This window comes from Phalacrocorax carbo, chromosome 3 (genome assembly GCF_963921805.1).
Source record: "Phalacrocorax carbo chromosome 3, bPhaCar2.1, whole genome shotgun sequence".
Taxonomy (NCBI): domain Eukaryota; kingdom Metazoa; phylum Chordata; class Aves; order Suliformes; family Phalacrocoracidae; genus Phalacrocorax; species Phalacrocorax carbo.
The window spans coordinates 121,449,043-121,467,937 of record NC_087515.1 but is presented as its reverse complement, the minus strand read 5'-3'; the positions used below and the strand labels follow the sequence as shown (position 1 = coordinate 121,467,937).

The following is an 18,895-nucleotide window of genomic DNA, read 5'->3' as shown; positions in this document are numbered from 1 at the left end:
AGCCGTGAATCTTTGGGGGGAAGTAGGTGGATCAACTTGTGCAGCATCGCCAACATTTCAGAGTAAGGTGGGGGTCTTTAAATAGTTCACCCTGATAGGGCTTGTCACATCTATGGTGTTACCGTTCCTTGATCAGGAAAAATCACACACAGAGAATCAGACAGAATGGTAGGGGTTGGAAAGGACCTCTGGAGATCATCTTGTCTGACCCCACTGCTTGAGCAGGCACACTCAGAGCAGGGGGCACAGGAACGCGTCCAGGCGGGGTTTGAATGTCTCCAGGGAAGGGACCCCACAGCCTCCCTGGGCAGCCTGTGCCACTGCTCTGGCACCTGCACAGGAAAGGAGTTTTGCCTCATGTTTAAGTGGAACCTCCTGTGTTCCAACTTTTGCCCATTGCCCCTTGGCCTGTCATTGGGCACTACTGAAAAGAGCATAGTCCCATCATCCTAACACCCCACCCTTTAGATATTTATGGGTATTGATGAAATCCCCCCTCAGTCTTCTCTTCTCCAGGATGAACAAACCCAGGTCTCTCAGCCTTTCCTCATAAGGGAGATGCTCCAGATCCCTGAACATCTTGGTAGCTCTCCGTGGGACTTGCTCAAGCAGTTCTGCATCCTTTTTAAACTGGGGGGCCCAAAACTGGACACAGCACTCCAGATGTGGCCTCACTAGGACAGAGTAGGAGGGTAGGATAACCTCTCTTGACCTGCTGGCCACACCACACTACTTTTAATGCACCCCAGGGCACCGTTGGCCTTCTTGGCCACAAGGGCACAGTGCTGGCTCATGGTCAGCTTTTTGTCCACCAGCATTCCCAGGGCCTTCTCAACAGAGCCGCTTTCCAGTAGTTCAGCCCCCAGCCTGTACTGGTGCGTGGGGTTGTTCCTGCCCAGGTGCAGGACCTTGCCCTTGCTCTTGCTGAATTTCATGAGGTTCCCGTTGGCCCAGCTCTCCAGCCTGTCCAGGTCTCACTGGATGGCAGCACAGCCTTCTGGTGTAACAGCTACTCCTCCCAGCTTGGTATCATCAGCGAACTTGCTGAGGTTACGCTCTGTCCCTTCATCCAGGTCATTGATGGATATGTTGAACAGGACTGGACCCAGCACAGACCCCTGGGGAACACCACTAGTGACAGGCCTCCATCCAGACTCTGCTCCATTGATCACGGCCCTCTGAGTTCTGTTGTTAAGCCAGTTCTCGATCCACCTCAGTGTCCTCTCATCCAACCCACACTTCCTTAGCTTGCCTGTGAGGATGCTATGGGAGACAGTGTCGAATGCCTTACTGAAGTCAAGATAGACAACATCCACTGCTCTCCCTTTGTTGACCCAGCCAGTCATGCCATCATAGAAGGCTATCAGGTTGGTCAAGCATGATCTTCCCTTGGTGAATCCATGCTGACTGTTTCTGATAACCTTCTTTTCCTCTACATGCCTGGAGATGATCTCCAGGATGAACTGCTCCATCACCGTTCCAGGAACGGAGGTGAGGCTGACTGGCCTATAGTTTCCCAGGTCCTCCTTCTTGGCCTTTTTGAAGACTGGAGTGACACTTGCTGTCCTCCAGTCCTCGGGCACCTCTCTGGTCCTCCACAACCTTTCAAAGATGATGGAGAGTGGCTCAGCAAGAACATTCGCCAGCTCCCTCAGCACTTGTGGGTGCATCCCATTGGGGCCCATGGATTTGCGAGGATCCAGTTTGCCTAGGTGATCTCTGACCCAAATGCCGTTCCAATGGATCCCGCTCAGTGACAGGTTTATGCAAGTCACGTTCAGTTTCAGAAGTTACCTTGGCTAGTGACATTGATTTATTTTCTGATAAGAAGCTAATTATGAAGGCTTGAAATTTGCACTCGCTCAGTAGAAGGGCAACAGTACTTCCTTTAAGCAGAGTCATGTCCACTGCATTAATAAACATATTAATAATAATAATTCTTTCCCCATGTACAGATGCCTCGTCTGCCTACTCAAGGTAAAATTCTCATTGTGAACCATTATCTCAGCCCAGAAATCATTGTCCACCCACCACAAACAAATGTGCACCAAAGATGTGCTTTAGTACAGACATTCAAGCAGTAAATTTTTTGTCATCTTTTTTTTTTTGGGGGGGTGGGGGGGTGGGGGAGAATCAAATTTATTCTGAGATCACTTATGTAAACATGTAATGGCACCACTAGATAGTCCCTTCCACAGCAGCATTAAATACACAAAGCATGATAAAAAGAAAAAATTGTTCCAATACATTATTACAATACAGAGATTAAGAGTGTGCTATGGGAGGGTCCCCAAACTGTACACTACCAGGAAGTCTGACAGGTCAGAAATGTGAGAAGGAAACAGAAATAAATATTTCCCCTCATTCCCACAGGCAAGACTTCTCTCTTCTCCACAACCACCTTAGCACCTTGGTTCCTCACACCACTGCAAAACTCTGGACCTGCAGCAGTGCTGGCTTACAAGCATTGCTGTTGCTTTTTCCATCACTCTGCATTTCCATCCTGCTGTCCTGCTGTCCTTCACAACTACTTCTTCCCTCCTTCCCCAACTTGGTTTTCATTCATGTCAGATTTTCAGCCCAGTTTACAGTGCAGCCACTGCAATATTGCTACGTGCAGGATGGAGCAGTGCAAAGGCAGGAGGAAATGGCCGGGGGCATCCCTGCACCCGCTGTTTTAGCCCTACCTATTCACATCGTTTCATGTACCATTCGAACATGCTTAGAAGCTGCATGACAAATAACACTGAAAACTGTAATAAAACTTGAATATGACTAAACAAATAGATGAGAAATCTCTTCTAAGAGTCTACTACAATTTGCTGAAGTATTGAAGAAAAACTAAAGGGCGAAGCATGCTCCTACATGTAGTAAGAGAGTAGCAGGAGGGTGCAGTGGAAGGGCACATTGGGAATATTCATTCATTCATTCATGGTGCTGCCAGACAACGTCCAGTTTCTCTCGGATGGCAAGCTCCTTGACATCAAATTCAGAGAACACTTCACATTTGCCTGGCTTTTATCAGCTGACACCCTCTTGGCCTGTATTGTACATCAGTTTCTCAAGGGAAAAAGGAGAGCTAAGATAACCATTGCCCTAGTACCCCCTGCTTTTTCAACACAACTGCTTGTCCACAAAATGTACAGAGGTGTCCGAAATCTAAAGTAAATGTGGCAAGCACTGAAGACTGGGAGCTATTCTTATCTCGCTGCCCTGTATAAACACAATGGCTAACCACGTCCCTTACTGCCTAATACAGCTGTCATCATTTAAATGCTTTGTAGTCTACAAATGGGCCAGTCCTATGGTGACAGACTGAATACTAGAAAGATTACAGGTTGTATAACTCCATTACAGTATGCAGGAATTTTGCAGTCAGTCAACGTTTCTTCCCAGGCTCATGCAGGGAAAACTCCCAGCCCAAGATTTCATTACTCTTTTTCTGCAAGGCAAACCATTTCTCAGCTCTTCACCACCCCGGCACCTGTATTTACAGCTACAAGCTCTCTCAGGCCCAGGATACTTTGTTTGATATCATTTTCCCAAAGGCTTTAGAAACTTTTGCATCTCAAGAGGAGCTTTGAATGTACTATGACAGCAAGTCTTAGGAAAGCACTTCAGAAATGGCTCTGCAGTTTTAGTGAATCAATGTATTGCAAGCTTTAGTTACTTTATTGAAATAAAGTGAATCGTTACAATCAAATCCCCTATTATTCTTTACAGCAGGGAAGGATTGAGCCCTGAATCTGTTTACAATGCTTATATAACCAGTCAAATCAGGATTGGTTAGAGAAAGACAGAAAACCTAATCAAAAGCAAAGTACTTTGTGATTTTCCACCATTCATCTTATTTTAAATAGTTTGTTCTCCAAAGTTAAACATTTCTGAGGTCTGGAAAAAAAGAAACAGCTCTTCCACAGAGTTGATAAACCCTAGATGCAAATATAATAGATAAGGGCTTTAAAAGCACATGAATAACTACCCCCAGCTTTATCAGAGGCTTGCTGTGTTCCCTGGACAGATCATTTCCCTTCTGAATTTCCCTGTCTTTTAAAGGGGAGTAAACAATGCTTTTCCCTTTCCAGAGGGATTTATTAATGAAGGGTGTAGCACTTCGATCAGATTCAACTTTTTAAGGTGTCTAGAGGGGATTAATAATGGCAGTTCTTCATGATTGTATCAACCCTGAATTTGCATTTGACTCATAAGCATTTAAAACTCCTACACTCCCAGCCAGGAATCTGAATAAATGTTGAAAAGGAGATGAGCTATATAAATGGTTTCGCATAGAACAAGTCTTAATGGCACAGGTAGGGATAATTTTTTAATGAGGCATTTCCACGTGCTTTCATGAGGCTGATCCAATGCGCTTTCAACACCTCTTCTTATAGTCAGAGGCTCTGGAAGTCCCCAACATTCAGATATAAAAGGTCATGACTTTTGAGTTCCAGCCAGGAAAAGGTAAGGCATGACAAAATGGGCTCAACCCCCGTTAGATGATAGCCCTCAGCTGTGCTGTGCAGAAGCACTGCTGACTGACCCATGGAAGAGCTGTGAACCTGTCCCTCTGACTGAAGACAAGGTGCAAATGACAGCAGAAGAAAATTCAAAGGAGATCATAAACCAAAAGCTCTCGATGCGGCTGCCTGCACACTCCAGGAACTCCCCTGGCAGGGAAGGACAGACGCAGCTGTAGCTTTTCCAGAGTTGTTCCCAGCTAGCCACGGTGGGACACGGAGGGTGCGGGGAAGCCGGTCACACAGGCAGCATGACAGAAGAGCACCTCCTGCTCTCGTCAGTGGAGAGAGACACTTCCAGAGAGTGAACCAAAGCCCAAGCCAAGGTCAGGCGTTTCAACGTGACACTGCAGAAAAGATAGTTCCTCTCCCTGAATGACAGGTATCGTTGAAGAATTCTCTCCCATGGTTGAAGTTAGTCTTTGTGATTACTGTTCCAGCTTCTTCCAGAAAAAAGGACGCCAGTTTCAGAATGAGACAAGATTACATGTAATTCTGTTTACTCTGTAATTTAACTATGTGAGGACAGTGGTCAGGTACAGAGGTACTGCAAACTACGGTGGCATGCTGCTAGTGTGGCGGCACGTGTGTAGTAGCATGGCTGTCACGTAGTATAGCTTTCAAGCAAGAAAGGTAAGAACAGGTTACAGCAGGGTCAGACAGAATAACTTCCTAGTAAGAAAAAGTTTTGCCTTACAATGAAAGTGGACAGAAACCATGTAAGAGTAATACATATTACAACTGAAGATAAGCCTGAGCTGTAAAATTCAGATTCACAACTTTAATAAATACTGCCACAAACTTTGCTTGATAGGCAATACTTGAGCTCAGACCAATATGACTAACCTGATGGCCTTCTACGATGGAACGACTTGCACTGGCGGAAAAAGGAGGAGCAACTGATGTCACCTGTCTTGACTTCTGTAAGGTATTTGACACGGTCCCACACAACATCCTTGTCGCTAAATTGGAGAAGTATGGATGCAACGGATGGACTACTCAATGGATAAGGAATTGGCTGAATCCAGATGGCCACACCCAAGGAGATGCAGTCAACAGCTCAATGTCCAAATGGACCTCAGTAACAAGTGGTGTCCCTCAAGGGCCCATATTGGGACCGGTACTGTTCAATATCTTTATTAACTACATTGAGAGTGGAATTGAGTGCACCCTCAGCAAGTCTGCAGACGACACCAAGCTGAGTGGTGCAGTTGATTCGCTTGAGGGAAAGGATGCCATCCAGAGGGACCCTGCCAGGCTTGAGGAGTGGGCCCATGTGAATCCCATGAAGTTCAACAAGTCCAAGTGCAAGGTCCTGCACCTGGGTCAGGTCAATCCTCAACATCAACAGACTGGGGAATGGATGGATTGAGAGCAGCCCTACAGAGGAGGACTTGGGGATATTGGTGGATGAAAAATAGGATAAGCTGACAATGTGCACTTGCAGCCCAGAAGGCCAACTGTACTCTGGGTTGCATCAAAAGCAGCGTGGCCAGCAGGTCGAGGGAGGTGATTCTGCATCTCTACTCTGCTCTCATGAGTACACAGATGGAGTACTGCTCTTCCTAGAAAGGTTGGACTAGATGATCCCTGAGGTCCCTTCCAACCTGTGATTCTGTGATATGAATTTCAGTTTCAGATCCTCAACCTTAAAAATAAAATTTGTGGGAAAGGCTTTTCCACCAAAATTACAGTTTTCACAACAACAAAAATTTACTTCAATTCTTCAGGATGAAAATTGTACATTCCAGTTTGGAAATGGCAACACCTCATGGCGATGCCTCAGGAACTTGTCCACTGTGTGACTCATCTATATTCTTTTATGTGCCCTAGATATGGCTATATTTCACCTCCCAAAGTACAAGGCTCTCCTCTCTTCCCAGAAATCCTTGCTTATAGCATAAACAGGAATTTATCCACAGAGGAAAATGAAAATATAAGTTCCCATAACTACAATCCCTATATAGTATTATAGTGCAATTTCCAAACAACCACTTGTTTGTTTTGTGGTTTGGGGGTTTTTCTGTAGTGTTTTTTTGTGTGTGTTTTTGTGTTTGGTTTTTTTTTTTTTTCCCTCTCTCTAATGCAGGATAAAGAATTTCAACAGAAAGCTGCTACTTTTAACATTGCAACAGCAGCAACTTCAATGGGTTTGGAAGTAGCAAAATAGCATCATCACTTTGGTTATCTAAAACTAGACAGAACCAATGCATCAAGGAGTGTATTGTTTGTAGCAATCATAGATTGGAAAATGAACTAATAATGTGTTAGGTCTTTTCCCACTGTCCAGGAGGAAACAGCCCTTACCAAACCACATGTCTTCAATTTCTCACTAAGAACAGAATAAAAGACAACAATCTTGCTAAATCAAGGTAGTCACATCATTAAATGTACAAAGGGAAGTGATTTAGAGCAGCAAGAGACAACTAAGAACCAATAGCTATGCAGGATTAAGTGGAAAAGATCTGGAAGGGGAAACCAGACTTGGGATACCACAAGCAAAGACAGAGGGAGAGCTACAAATGAAATGTGCCTCACAACCACTGCTGTAACACTGAGTTTTATAAGACCCAGGACTTTGGATGGGGGTTAAAGGACTACACTGCCTGACTGCATGGATCTGCTGCTGCTTCAGCTACAAAGATCCACTGGCTCTGCCTGATGACACCATGGCTACAACATTTAAGATCCGAGTGATGTGCGAGGAGTACAAACTTCTGCAGCCAGCAGTCTTGTGAAAAAAATTAAGATTTACAGTGCCCTTGAGTAACTAAAGCTAAATAATATATCTCAATTGAGAGATGTTGTTTTCAATATAAAGCCCCCTAGCAGCCCCCTGGCGCTGGTTCAGCAAGACTCAGCAGAACTCATGCCAACGCCGAATCGCTGCTTCCTGCAGCAGTACGCGTGTCCTCCGAGGCCGCCCGTTCCATTGCTTACCAGTGCCAAAACAGGGGCACTGTATGAGCTCCTTGGCAATGGTCCTCCCTGGGGATCTCCCACAAACATCACTGCAGCACTAGCACCGACCCCCTGAGCTCTGAAGATCACAAGCCTGCAGAGGTCTCTGGCCACACAGCAACTGCTCGGGTAATATGCCTGAAATGTGGCTGCCATGTATCCACTGCAGAGAGATGACACTGCATGTTGTCTAATTAGGAAATATTACCCCTTCCACAATCCCTGCCTAGCTGAGTTGCCTAACTTGGGAACCGTATTAAGCTCTATCTAATCAATAGAGAGAGGCATAACCAAAGGCTAACTATTTAGGTAGCCTAAGGTAATTAAGCTATCAATTTAGCCTTCTTAATTAGGTAAATACTGTCAAAAAATATTTTGTCAATAAAGGGAGACAAGCCTGTCACTGGTGCCAGCTGATAGAGTTTCTTATTCAGCTGATGTAGCAACCATTTGCACATTTTACACTAAGAAATACTATTTACTGCACAGTTCTTTCTGCAATTCTTTGGTTTTGGGGGCATAAATTCTTAGAAAATGATGTCATTCTAGTGAGGACCTGGAGTTCTAATGATCGAGAATTGATGCAAACCTTTTAGGTCTTAGCCCTTAAGTATCTGTACGAGCTGTAAGAGGGCAGAGTGACACACCCGGATCATTGAAAATAAGTACAAAGAGGACCCAGCAAAAATATTTTGTTTGAAAACTGTGATCTAATCTTCTAAAAGATGACACTGTTTTGGATCAGTTCTGAGCTTTTAAAAACTTGATGAACAGAGGCTATTAGAAATCTCTTCTCCTCAAACTTTGCTTCTGGACCCTGATTGCTATCAGGCTGAAGTCGCCGCTAAAATATTTCCAGAGATAACCAATCTACATTAAATAAGCATAGATCAGAACTTTACTCCTTTTTATCAAGAGAGTTTTAAGACTTGCAAAATGTTTCTGAAGGGCAGCAAAAGACCACGTTCTTCCCTGAGAACTAAAACTACTTTTTGCAGTTATGATTCACCAAAGAAAAAATATGCTTGTAAGTGCTTAGCTGTCACCAAGATCTCTACAGAAGTAAAAGGCTTTCATCCTTTCAAACCACAGCAATTTGAAGAGATTAAGTAAAAAAATACAGAAAATTGGCAGACCCCAAAAGATGGACAGACATCACACTCTCCTGGTATAATATATCTTGGGAACATGGTCGATAAAACAATTAAGTTCTTTCTAGGTAAGCAAGATTCAGCTGGCTATAATTCAAGGCTCAATTATAATGTCTGTTACAATACAATTCTTATTAATGATAACTCTAATTGCAGTGTTCACTATCCTCTTCGAAACCCAGCTAGACAGCTTCCTGGAGACAAAGAATTTTGATTATATTCCTGACTTAGTTCAATTTTCCCCTCAGATACACATGCACAGCCCCCACTGAAATGGTATAGATGTTTCTGAAAGCGGGACCAGAGAGATAACGTACTGCTGTACTCACCTGGCACAACGTGTTCTCACATGAAGCTAATGTACATCCAGTCACACAGATACTGAGGCTCACAAATACATGACACTGCAGAGTTATCCTGAATTTACGTTAGTCTTTTTGAGAATATGTCAGTATAGGCAAATCTCTGGCTATTACTGCATATGTTTAAGGGCTGATTTTGACCCAGGAAAGCAAGGCAGTTCTATTCTTTTTTGCAAGAGTTATTTCAAGGGAATTGTATTATTTGTATTGTGTTAAATGGAAAATGCTTTTTAAAAATAATGGTAAATCAAACATATTCTATAAATTACTGTTAATTTGAATCTACGGAGTATGCTATTGTTATTAAAAAAAAGCTAAGAAAAAAATACTTTCGACTTCACAGACACAACCGTACCTCTCAACACCACACCACCGCCAAAATTAAAGAAACAATATAGTTTTGGTAATGTACAGGAAAAGTAGATGACACGAGACTGTCCTCAGATCTCTAGGAAGAGAACAATTAATCATTTGTTCTGCATTAAATAAAGGCCCGCTTCCTAAAACAGAATGAATTTTTACATCTTAGCTGAAATAAATTGAGTACTGTTAATTTATTTCAATAGGGAATTTCACTTTAAGCATTTTTTAGGAAATTTAAAAACCCCAAAAGATTTTAGGGGACTGAAACAGAGGACTAAAACTATTTTTTTTTCAGTTATGATTCACCAAAGAAAAAAAAGATGCAAAATTTAAAAATCAACCTCTCAATATTGAAATATTGAAGTGGAGAGAGAGGTGCTGATCTCTTCTCCTTGTGATCCAGTGATCAGACATGTGGGAGTGGCTCAAAGCTGCATCAGGGAAGGTTTAGACTGGACATTAAGAAGCATTTCTTTTTACTGAGAGGGTGGCCAAACACTGGAACAGGCTTCCTAGAGAGGTGGCCAATGCCCCAAGCCTGTCAGTGCTCAAGAGCCATTTGGACAATGCCCTTAATAACATACTTTACCTTTTGGTCAGCCCTGAACGAGTCAGGCAGTTAGACTAGATGATCATTGTAGATCCCTTCCAACTGAAATTCTATTCTATTCAAAATGTTTTTGGTGCAATTTTGTGGCCATTGCCCTAGCCTAAAAAGTCTATGGAAAATCTCTGATAGAAGTCCAGTTTAATAAATAAATAAAGATTTAACGTGCCTTACAGTCTCACTGAAACAAGTCTGTTCCAGCACACTACAAATACTGAACATCATCAGTTCCTTAAAAAGGGTAATTATGTTATTATCGCAGATTTACAGGTGGCCAAGGAGAAAGATGAAGAGGTTAAGAATTCAGCACTGCCACAAGCTACATGGGACAACACAAGAGAATGTCAGCTCCAAATAACTTGGAAAAAAAGCTGCCCACTATTAAAAGCAGATTTGGGACCAGTTTACAAAAAGCTTGTTTGAGGGCACACCAAAATCCAGCAGGAGGGCCAGGAATGGGACTCAGCTTCCCGGAGTGCAGGTTTTACCCCACAGTGCCTAGACAGAGCATTCACAACCTCAGCAAAGGTTTTGTTTAGGGGCATTTCTAACTCAAAGTCACGTTTTCTATCACTTTCATAGATCTTTGAAAATTCTGCACTGCTAATTCCTGCTGCCAGAATCAACAAATTTATATCACAGGAAACAAAACTGCAGCAAATGCCTCCATTCTGTTGATATATTCCAGGACTAATGACACCGTAATTTGTTTACCTGTATTACTATCAGTACTACAGTGTAACCTGAAGACCCAATCAAGATTAGGACGCCATTACATTAGGCATGAAGAAGGAGGCAGTTCATATCCCAAATTGCTTGCAATCTATCTACACGAGGCAGACAAAGTACAACTATCATTTTGCAGACGGAAAACAGAAGGAGTAAGCAGATTGCCAAAGGCTTTCAGAAGCTTGCTCAATGAAATCTCTGGCAAAAACATGACATAAACCATTTCTGCTGGAAATGCATTTTGGTGCCACCACACTACCTTATCTATTGATCCCATTACTTTAATATTGTGCCAGGTAACTTCTGAGACATGACAGAGATGCTGGATGATAAAGAAAAATTATATTTGTTGTATTTCTTAACAAAGATAAAACATATGGGAATCTGACCACATTCTTTCATCATATACTAAGATCTGGACTTGGTTTCATGTTCTATCACAGCTCTCCTATCTAATCTTCTGCAATGATTTGCAGCATCTATTTGTGTGCTTAACTCAGGCTGTGCAAAGCTGAAAAATTAGCAGGTGATTTACAGTACCAAAGTTAGGCACTAAGGCATCTTATGTAGTCAGAAAGGGCAATTAGGTACTTCTGAAGGGTAATCCAAAAATCCTGCACTAATTGCAAAGCAGCCGAGAACTACTCCTTAGGAGGGGAAAAAAAGATCTGCTTAAACTAAGAGGTTCCTCCTAAACTGTTCCCTAGTGAGGTTGCACCTTAACTCCTGCTGCCACTGGAACTTTGGCCTGAATTAGACCACAAAGTCTGCTCCTGAGATTACGCATCTAGTTGAACGAGGAGAGACGGAGAGAGGCAAAGCTGCCACATACAACAGCCTAATAGCTGGAGCGCTGACAGCGGAAGCATAAAACTCTATCACAGTTCTCCTTCATCTTGAGGAGATTCCAGTTTTCACTTCCCACTTCTCCGGAACATGTAGGGTCATCAGACTACCCTGCTGAACCCCTGCCTTGGTGATGCATGAATCATAGGATCCTGGAGGATGAGCAGACAGGACTCTCAAGTTCTGCCAAATATCTATGGTACCAGCCTTTGGTTCACTCTGAACTTTTTCTGCATAGACTGCCAGGACAACTCATGCTTGATCCTAAAATCCTTTTTCCCAAAGATGCTTCAAAAGCAAGCTACAGGCCTTTTACTCCTGTAGTGCCAGCAGTCCCCTCTGGTCCATGCTCTCCGCGATTGCTCCCCATCACATGGTAAATGCACATCTATGAGACTCCTGGAGAGGGAAGGCAAGATGGGAGGTTAGACAAAAGCCAGCCCACAGCCCACTCCTCATTTGAGTCTCATTAAAAATTCATAACCTGGCCTGGCAGAAGCAAGCCCCTTCTAGTCTCCTACTCCTCCTCGCTGGAAACTCTCGAGACATGAGTAACTAACTGGTGGAGAGACAATGTTTTTTCTATGCATGCACAAAAAGAACTAGCCCTTGAGGGAATTATAGAACCAACCATGTTTGTGCTAAGGACCTTAATCGCCACACAGCGTGTACATTGGTATGAGAGCGGAAGGGCCGCTGCAAGAAGCTGCATGGCCTGCCAAGCTGTCAAGACTAGGCACCACTGAATGGGAAAACTACAAAATTAATCCCTGAAGACAGGGACTGGAATACAACTCCTTCAGTACTCCTGCATGAGCACCTGAGCCAACTACTCACCCTCTTGCCTGCTCCTTTTCTTGCCCATGGCTCTTGCATTCTTCACTGCTGAATGTCCCAAGATAAACTGGAGGGGAGGAGAAAGCTGAAATTTCTTGCTCCCAAGAATATAATGGTTGCACTTAAGGATGTGGCAAATAAAGCTATGACCCTCTTCTGTTGGAAAAGGCAGCTGCACACAGGTTTGCCCTGTCTGAAACAACTGTTCGATTATTATACATATAGCGGGCTCCCACAGGCCGTGTTTTTGACTGAAAGTGGCTGTCACTGCTGTGCTTGATGCTGGATTCAGAGGTGTGCTCAGAGCACTCCAGTGAGATCAGGCTTCTCTCAGGGTCCAAATTATCTCTAGGTCTTGGAGGAGCCCAGTCAATGCATGGTCCCCTTGCTTCCCAGACTGCAACGCCTCCATCTAGGTATTTGTGCCTAGCTCTGCAGTGACGCAGAGGCTGACCGTGGAGACAACCTGTGAGCTTCACATGCTCCCAATATGAGGCAGCTCTGGAAAGCAAGATTTCTGGATCATTTCCTTGCACCTAGGTGTCTTAATTTTTCCTAACTCCCATTTTAGGTGACAAGACACATGTTCTTGATATCTCTGCGGACACCCCTGTAACTTAGCTATCAACTCCCCACAGCAGGACTTGCAGGAGTGTGGTGAGGATAAGCATGAGGTACAGTGAGGCCTAATGATATCAAATAGATAATACAGAGATGATTTTGAGATGAATCCCAGGCATATCTGGAATCACATCAGTATAAAAAGAAGTTATATTGTATTCAGATAAAACAGTTCTAAACTGAAATATGAATGTCAAGTTTTATCTTTCTCACATGACTACAGACCACTGGAAGAAAACACTTCATTCACTAAGCATGGCTCCCTTTAAAAATATTACCACCAAAGCCTGCTTAAACATTGCAGCAGCACTGGAACTGAGGCAATGAGTTTTTTTCTGATAGCTGTTCTAATCTGGGAGCTAGAGAGGTTACATAGCACCAATGGCAAGATATATGGAGGAAGCACAATTTACGCTGGAGATTGATTTAATGAGTTTTCTTAGAGTCTTTTATGTCAAAAGCCAGCTTATGATAGCCTCATCTAGGACGTTATCTAATATCAGTAAGAATATGCAGCATCTTGTTATCTTTCCACATTCACCATTCACACTCTCTCTGAAGTTATCCAGCAGAACTGTACTTTGTGGGAGCCACAGGCCTCAGAGTTTTTGCCTATTTCAGTTCTGACATTTAAAATTATCTAGAACTAACTGGGGGTGGGAGGTGACAATTTTATTTCATAAAAACTTTTGAAGTTTGGGCCGGAACAGAAACACATCTTTCAACATCTTCACAAAAATAGTTTCAAAACATCTATTTTCAGACCTAAGTTAGAGAGGAATGTCTGTAAGGCTGAGACTGGCACGGGAGACCCATGTGTTTCATTTCTTCTAATTCAAACCAGAAATCCTCATCAGATCAAAATACTCTGAATATACAAATCTATAGGAGCTTAAACCCAGACATCCTACATCCCAAGCCAGTGCACTAATTCCCATGTAACCTTCCGAGGAGAGATATTGAAACTATAGCAAAAAGCTTCTTGAAAATACACATAGGTTTGCTTCATTAGTTATATTTACCAGAAAATGGCCCCACTCTGCTCCAACTGTAAGGTACAGAAGCAAGTACAAAACTGAAAGAAAGCAATAGTTAACTGACCGCTAGAGGAAAACATTACCTCACTGATCTAGGTCCAGATCAGTAGCTGTCAATGCCCACATCACCTACATTTCGCTTTCTTAAGGAAAAGGCCACACAGAAATGGCAGCTCTTGCTGTGGTCTTCCCAGCTGGGGCCTCGGACTGGAGAGGTCTCTGCATTCTTTTGACAGTTTACGTAACTATATACAAAACACACTGGTTTAAAGAACGTTTTCCCTCTGCACAAAGGTGTAGCATGAAAAGCTCCGTTAACCAACTCAACACTTAAGATTCACACAAGTCCATAAAGCAGGTGTTAAATAGACCTTGTATTGATTTCTTCAGTCTGGAATAAATTTTATTGCCAATACATAGACACATGCTTTTAAGGTGTATACAATCATTAACTGTTTGTATCAAGATTAGAGGCCAGAAAAATATGAACCCAGCATTTTCACTGTTTCATACTTGATTTCATTAGCTAGTATAATAATGGCTTAAAGAATCAGGTCCACAGCCTCATCTGTTAACCTCTCACTGTTGAACGATACACTCGGCAAGTGTACTAGGATGCACATATAGATACTGTAGCCTGCTCAGCTAGAAACTGAATATTTAGGAAACCCATCAGAACATAATCAAATGGATTACGAGGGACAGAACAAAGTAAAAAGATACAATGACCACACGTGAAATGGCAAATCACTCTCCAACACAAGGCAGTTGGCACTCATGAATATTCAGAACATGCCTTACCTGTGTAGTGCACCACACACGTCTGACCCTTCTTTGGAAACGTCCGTCCTGTTAAAATTATAAAATTTTATTATTTTATTTTCTGTGATTAATCTGTGTGGCTAGGCAGGTTTCTCTTTTAAGAGGAGAATGACAGACCGACATTTGTATTGACTATGTGTTATCAAATCACTACTATGCAAGACAGGAATGAGTATGGTTTAGGGTAGAAGGTCCCAGCTTGGCTCTTATTTAGTTGTTAAACCAAATAATATTTTCCTTACACAATTTTCCTTGTATAAGTGGGCATTTTATATGCATTTACATTCTCTAAGTGCAAAAGGACTGTCAAAGCTTCATGGATTATAACCTTAAAATTCTCAGAATGTTTCTGTTATGTATTTTCAAACAAAGTCTTCATTTGACATTGTGAACAAACTCCATTTGTATTCACATTTCTAATGCCTTTCACTCAAGACAGCTTTAACAAGGGCATCTTTAATTAGCCAGGATGGGCTTTAAAAAAATTTTCACATATAAAGGCAGTTTAATTTTGTAGTGTTGGGTGACAATAAAGCAGTGATACACTGAGTTCTTGTAAGAGCCTGGTAGCTCCTCCTAAAATTTTCATACTGAAAGGAAAAGAAGGTTTAAATTATTTTCTTGCCACTGGAAAACAGAATTACAATTTCCATTTTACCTGTTCTAGGTACTGCCAAAGGCACTAAAACCTAGGGAAAGATTTTCCAGGCTCAATTAGGTGCCAATGACATATTAAAGCAGCTAACCTTGATTTCTCATGTAATGCTGGCCAGGGGAGGGCCCAGGCTCAGAACAACTTAAATGAGGAAATGAGATCAATTATTAAGGAACGTCCTTGACAGAAAGCTAGAAACGGAGGCTCGTATCTTAGTTGGCTTTCTGGCCTCGTTAGTCTGAATTAACATGACAACAAGTTTTGCATTACAGGGTGCGTCACAGGGTATAAAACATCAGGTAACACATAAGCTATGCACTTAGGGCTTATATGCCAAACCACCACAAGCAGTAAATGGCAGAAGGGCAGGCTAATATGATGAATGGGGATTTATTACATGAAATTGAGAAGATGGTGCTTCCAAGTGTCATTTGAACAGCGTTGTCCCTCAGCTTGGCTGGCTGGAGTATCTCTAGCTGTGGGTTGCACAAGGCACGGTACAATAGGTATCCAGTCAGGGCACCACTGTAACCTTAAAGTGGGATTCATCTCATTTAACCATCTAAAACACAAGCAATTACTGTACGCCAGTCTCCTGGGCTTCCCCTATTGACAGTGGAGAATTAGCAGTGCTTTGAAAGAGACCCAGCCTACCCAGGGAGAGGCAAGACAAATTATCCTCAGGAGACGACTACAGAAAAAAAACAAACCCAGAAGACTGCTTCAGACTGACCACCTAATCTGAGAAAAGTTACGTGAGATGAATCCTACCCTTGGTAAAACAGATATTATTCCTGTTGGAATAATGGTGCGCTATTACATAGAGATCTCAGAAAAGGAAGATCAAACCTTACTGACACATATTCCTCTGTGTGAGGGTAACAACGGCAAAGTCAATGAAGCTACATCAAAGCTGAATTAAAAGCAGAGGTTCTCAAGACCACTGACTAGCTGTGGTTTTAAGACAGTGTTTAAAGTCAGCTGATTTTCATTAAGACTTGCAACCAAGACAAATAATCCATATAACCTTATTTGGAATAGCATATTGCTTACAAAGACAGCCTTGATATATTTAATAGCTGGGAAGTCCTATTATGAGGTTAAGTTCCACCCTTCTTTCTTCTCTCAACCCAGCAACATTACTTATACCCACATAAGTGTTCTGCTTTTACATCTGTGCAACCAAGAGAAGAATTTGATCCCCAGAGCAGAACAGCACTGAGGGAGAAGCCAATCTGAAAGCATACACAAAGAAAGAAATGATACCGGGCCAAGAAAGTTAAGCTGAGATGGACTTGAACAAATTATTTACGGTCGTGTATCAGCCAAGGATGAATCTGGCCTATTATACAGATACATATGGCTGTACGTTAGAAATGACGTCCTCCTAAAAAAACAACCCCCAGAACCTTAGGAAATGGTGTTACAACGCCGCAGAAGAGCGGCACACCGCGAACGGGCTCTGGCAAGGGGAGCCCGAGCCCAGCGGAGGTTTCTGCCAGCCGGGGGCTGCCCGCGGCCCCCGCCAGCATCACTCCCGGACCGGGGGGCGGCGGGGCCCGGCCGGAGCGGGGTCGCCGCGCCGGGGGGGTGCTGGCACACACGAATGGCCGGCGGCCCCCGGCGAGGCTGGCCGAGGAACCGGTGAAAGTTTGCGGCAGGGCGCGCTCCCCGCCGAGCGCCGCGGCCCCGGGAGGCGCCCGGCTCCGTGCAGCTGTCAGCGGATGCCAGACACAAGAATCCCCAGCCCCCTCGCCGCCCTTGCTCCGGCTCCGGCTCCTGCTGCCGCCGCCGGCAGCCGCCGCGCTGCCGCCCAGGGAGCTGCCGTGTGTCCCCCCCCCCCCCGCCGGGACACCGGGCGGCCGCCCGGCCCCGCTCCCCGTGCCCCGCACCGGAGGCAGGTGCCCGCGGGGGCGCGGGGGCCGCCGTGCCGTGCCTCCGTCCCGCACCCCCCGCCGCCTGCCCGCGCTCCCTCCTCTGCCCGGCGGTGGGGACCGGCGGCTCCCCCCGGCCTGGGAGCCCCCTGCGACAGCCGCCGGGCCGGGTGGCCGGTCGGACCCGGGTGGCCCCCGCGCCGCAGGGGCTGCCGCTCCCCCCGCGGTCTCGTACCGTCTCCCGGAGAGATGGTCTCGATCTCCACCCCCATGGCGACACTGGCTCGGCTCGGCTCGCCTCAGCACCCCTCGGCACGGCACGGCGCGGTGCGGCCGGACCCTCAGTGCAGACATGCCCCTCCGCGCCCGGCTGAGAGGGGCCGCCCCAGCTGCCCGTCAGCCGCCCGCAGCCAATGCGGGGCAGGGGCGGGGAGGGGAGGGGGCCGCCATCCCGCCCCCGCCCGCCGCCCGCCGCGGCTGAGGGGCGGTGAGGGCCGCCCGCCGCCGTCCCGCCCCCGGCCGTGCCGGGCTGCCGCTGCCTGGCCCGGGGCAGGGCGGGCTCCAGCGGGGGTCTTCGCCGCCTACCGGGGCGACGGTGCCCGGCGGACGCGCTCAGCCGGGGGTCTTGCCGCCCTTTCCCCCCCCCTCCCGCCCCATCCGGCCGTGCCCGCCGCGGAGCCGAGGCGGCGGGCGGGCTGAGGGTGTGTGGGGAGTTGGGGGTACCGGTACCTGCGGGCGGGCCGGGCAGGCAGGGGAACCGGGCAGCGCGCCCCTAAAACCATCCAGGGGGCGCGAGGGCGAGGGGCAGCGCTTTCCCGGTTACGAACAGCCGGGGGGGGGGGAGTGTCCGCGGTCGCGCGTTGCAGTTGCACCCCGAAGGGGATGCGTACCCCTCCCCCGGTGGGCAGCAGCCCCAGGGGCTGGGGTACCTGCCGGTGGTGACCCCCCAGCAGCGGCAGCTCTCCAGCAAGGCCGCTTCCAGGTACCTTGAGTGTCACCGTGCATCACAATTTATAACTTCCTGTCCTAATCTGTGTTTTTAAATAAGAAAATCTCTACGTATTGCTCAGGTGCTCCCATGACATGAGATTACAGATCCAAAAGCCTGTGCAAGAGCTACCACTACTTCTGACAAGTATACCCGAAATCGATGAAAAATATTAGTTCCTCATAAAACTTATTGCAGACGTGAATCTCTCCGTTTCCACTGACTCTAAAGGAGTAGTTCTGTTCACTGTTTTATGTGTTCTGGGTTAAAAAAATGAAAATGGAACCTCAGCATCATCAGTTTTCCAGGTGAAAGAGCTGTCTGTGTCCATCTAATTCCAACCTGTGCTTCTCTGACATTGCTTTTTCAGGATTTTTATCTGCTGCAAACCGGATTCCATTCAGGGAAAAAAATCTTAATCTACATGGGGCAGGTGTCAGGGTGATGGAACTGGGGAATTACTGTGGTGTTTTGTAACTGTGGTAATGTGGCCCTTGCATCTATGCTCTGAACTACACCGACCAC

General features: G+C 45.3%; 1 protein-coding gene across 1 annotated transcript in view; it reads right to left on the bottom strand.

Moving 5' to 3' along the window:
* Positions 1 to 17,778, bottom strand: part of FKBP1B (FKBP prolyl isomerase 1B) — a 47,907-nt gene extending 30,129 nt beyond the window's left edge. Inside the window, exons 1-2 of the mRNA XM_064448143.1 lie at positions 17,618 to 17,778; positions 14,833 to 14,880 (exon numbers count right to left, since the gene is read on the bottom strand). Of these exons, the coding sequence (XP_064304213.1) occupies positions 14,833 to 14,880; positions 17,618 to 17,654 (85 nt within the window). The 5' untranslated portion in view covers positions 17,655 to 17,778. The remainder of the gene's footprint in view (positions 1 to 14,832; positions 14,881 to 17,617) is intronic.
* Positions 17,779 to 18,895: the final 1,117 nt, after the last annotated feature.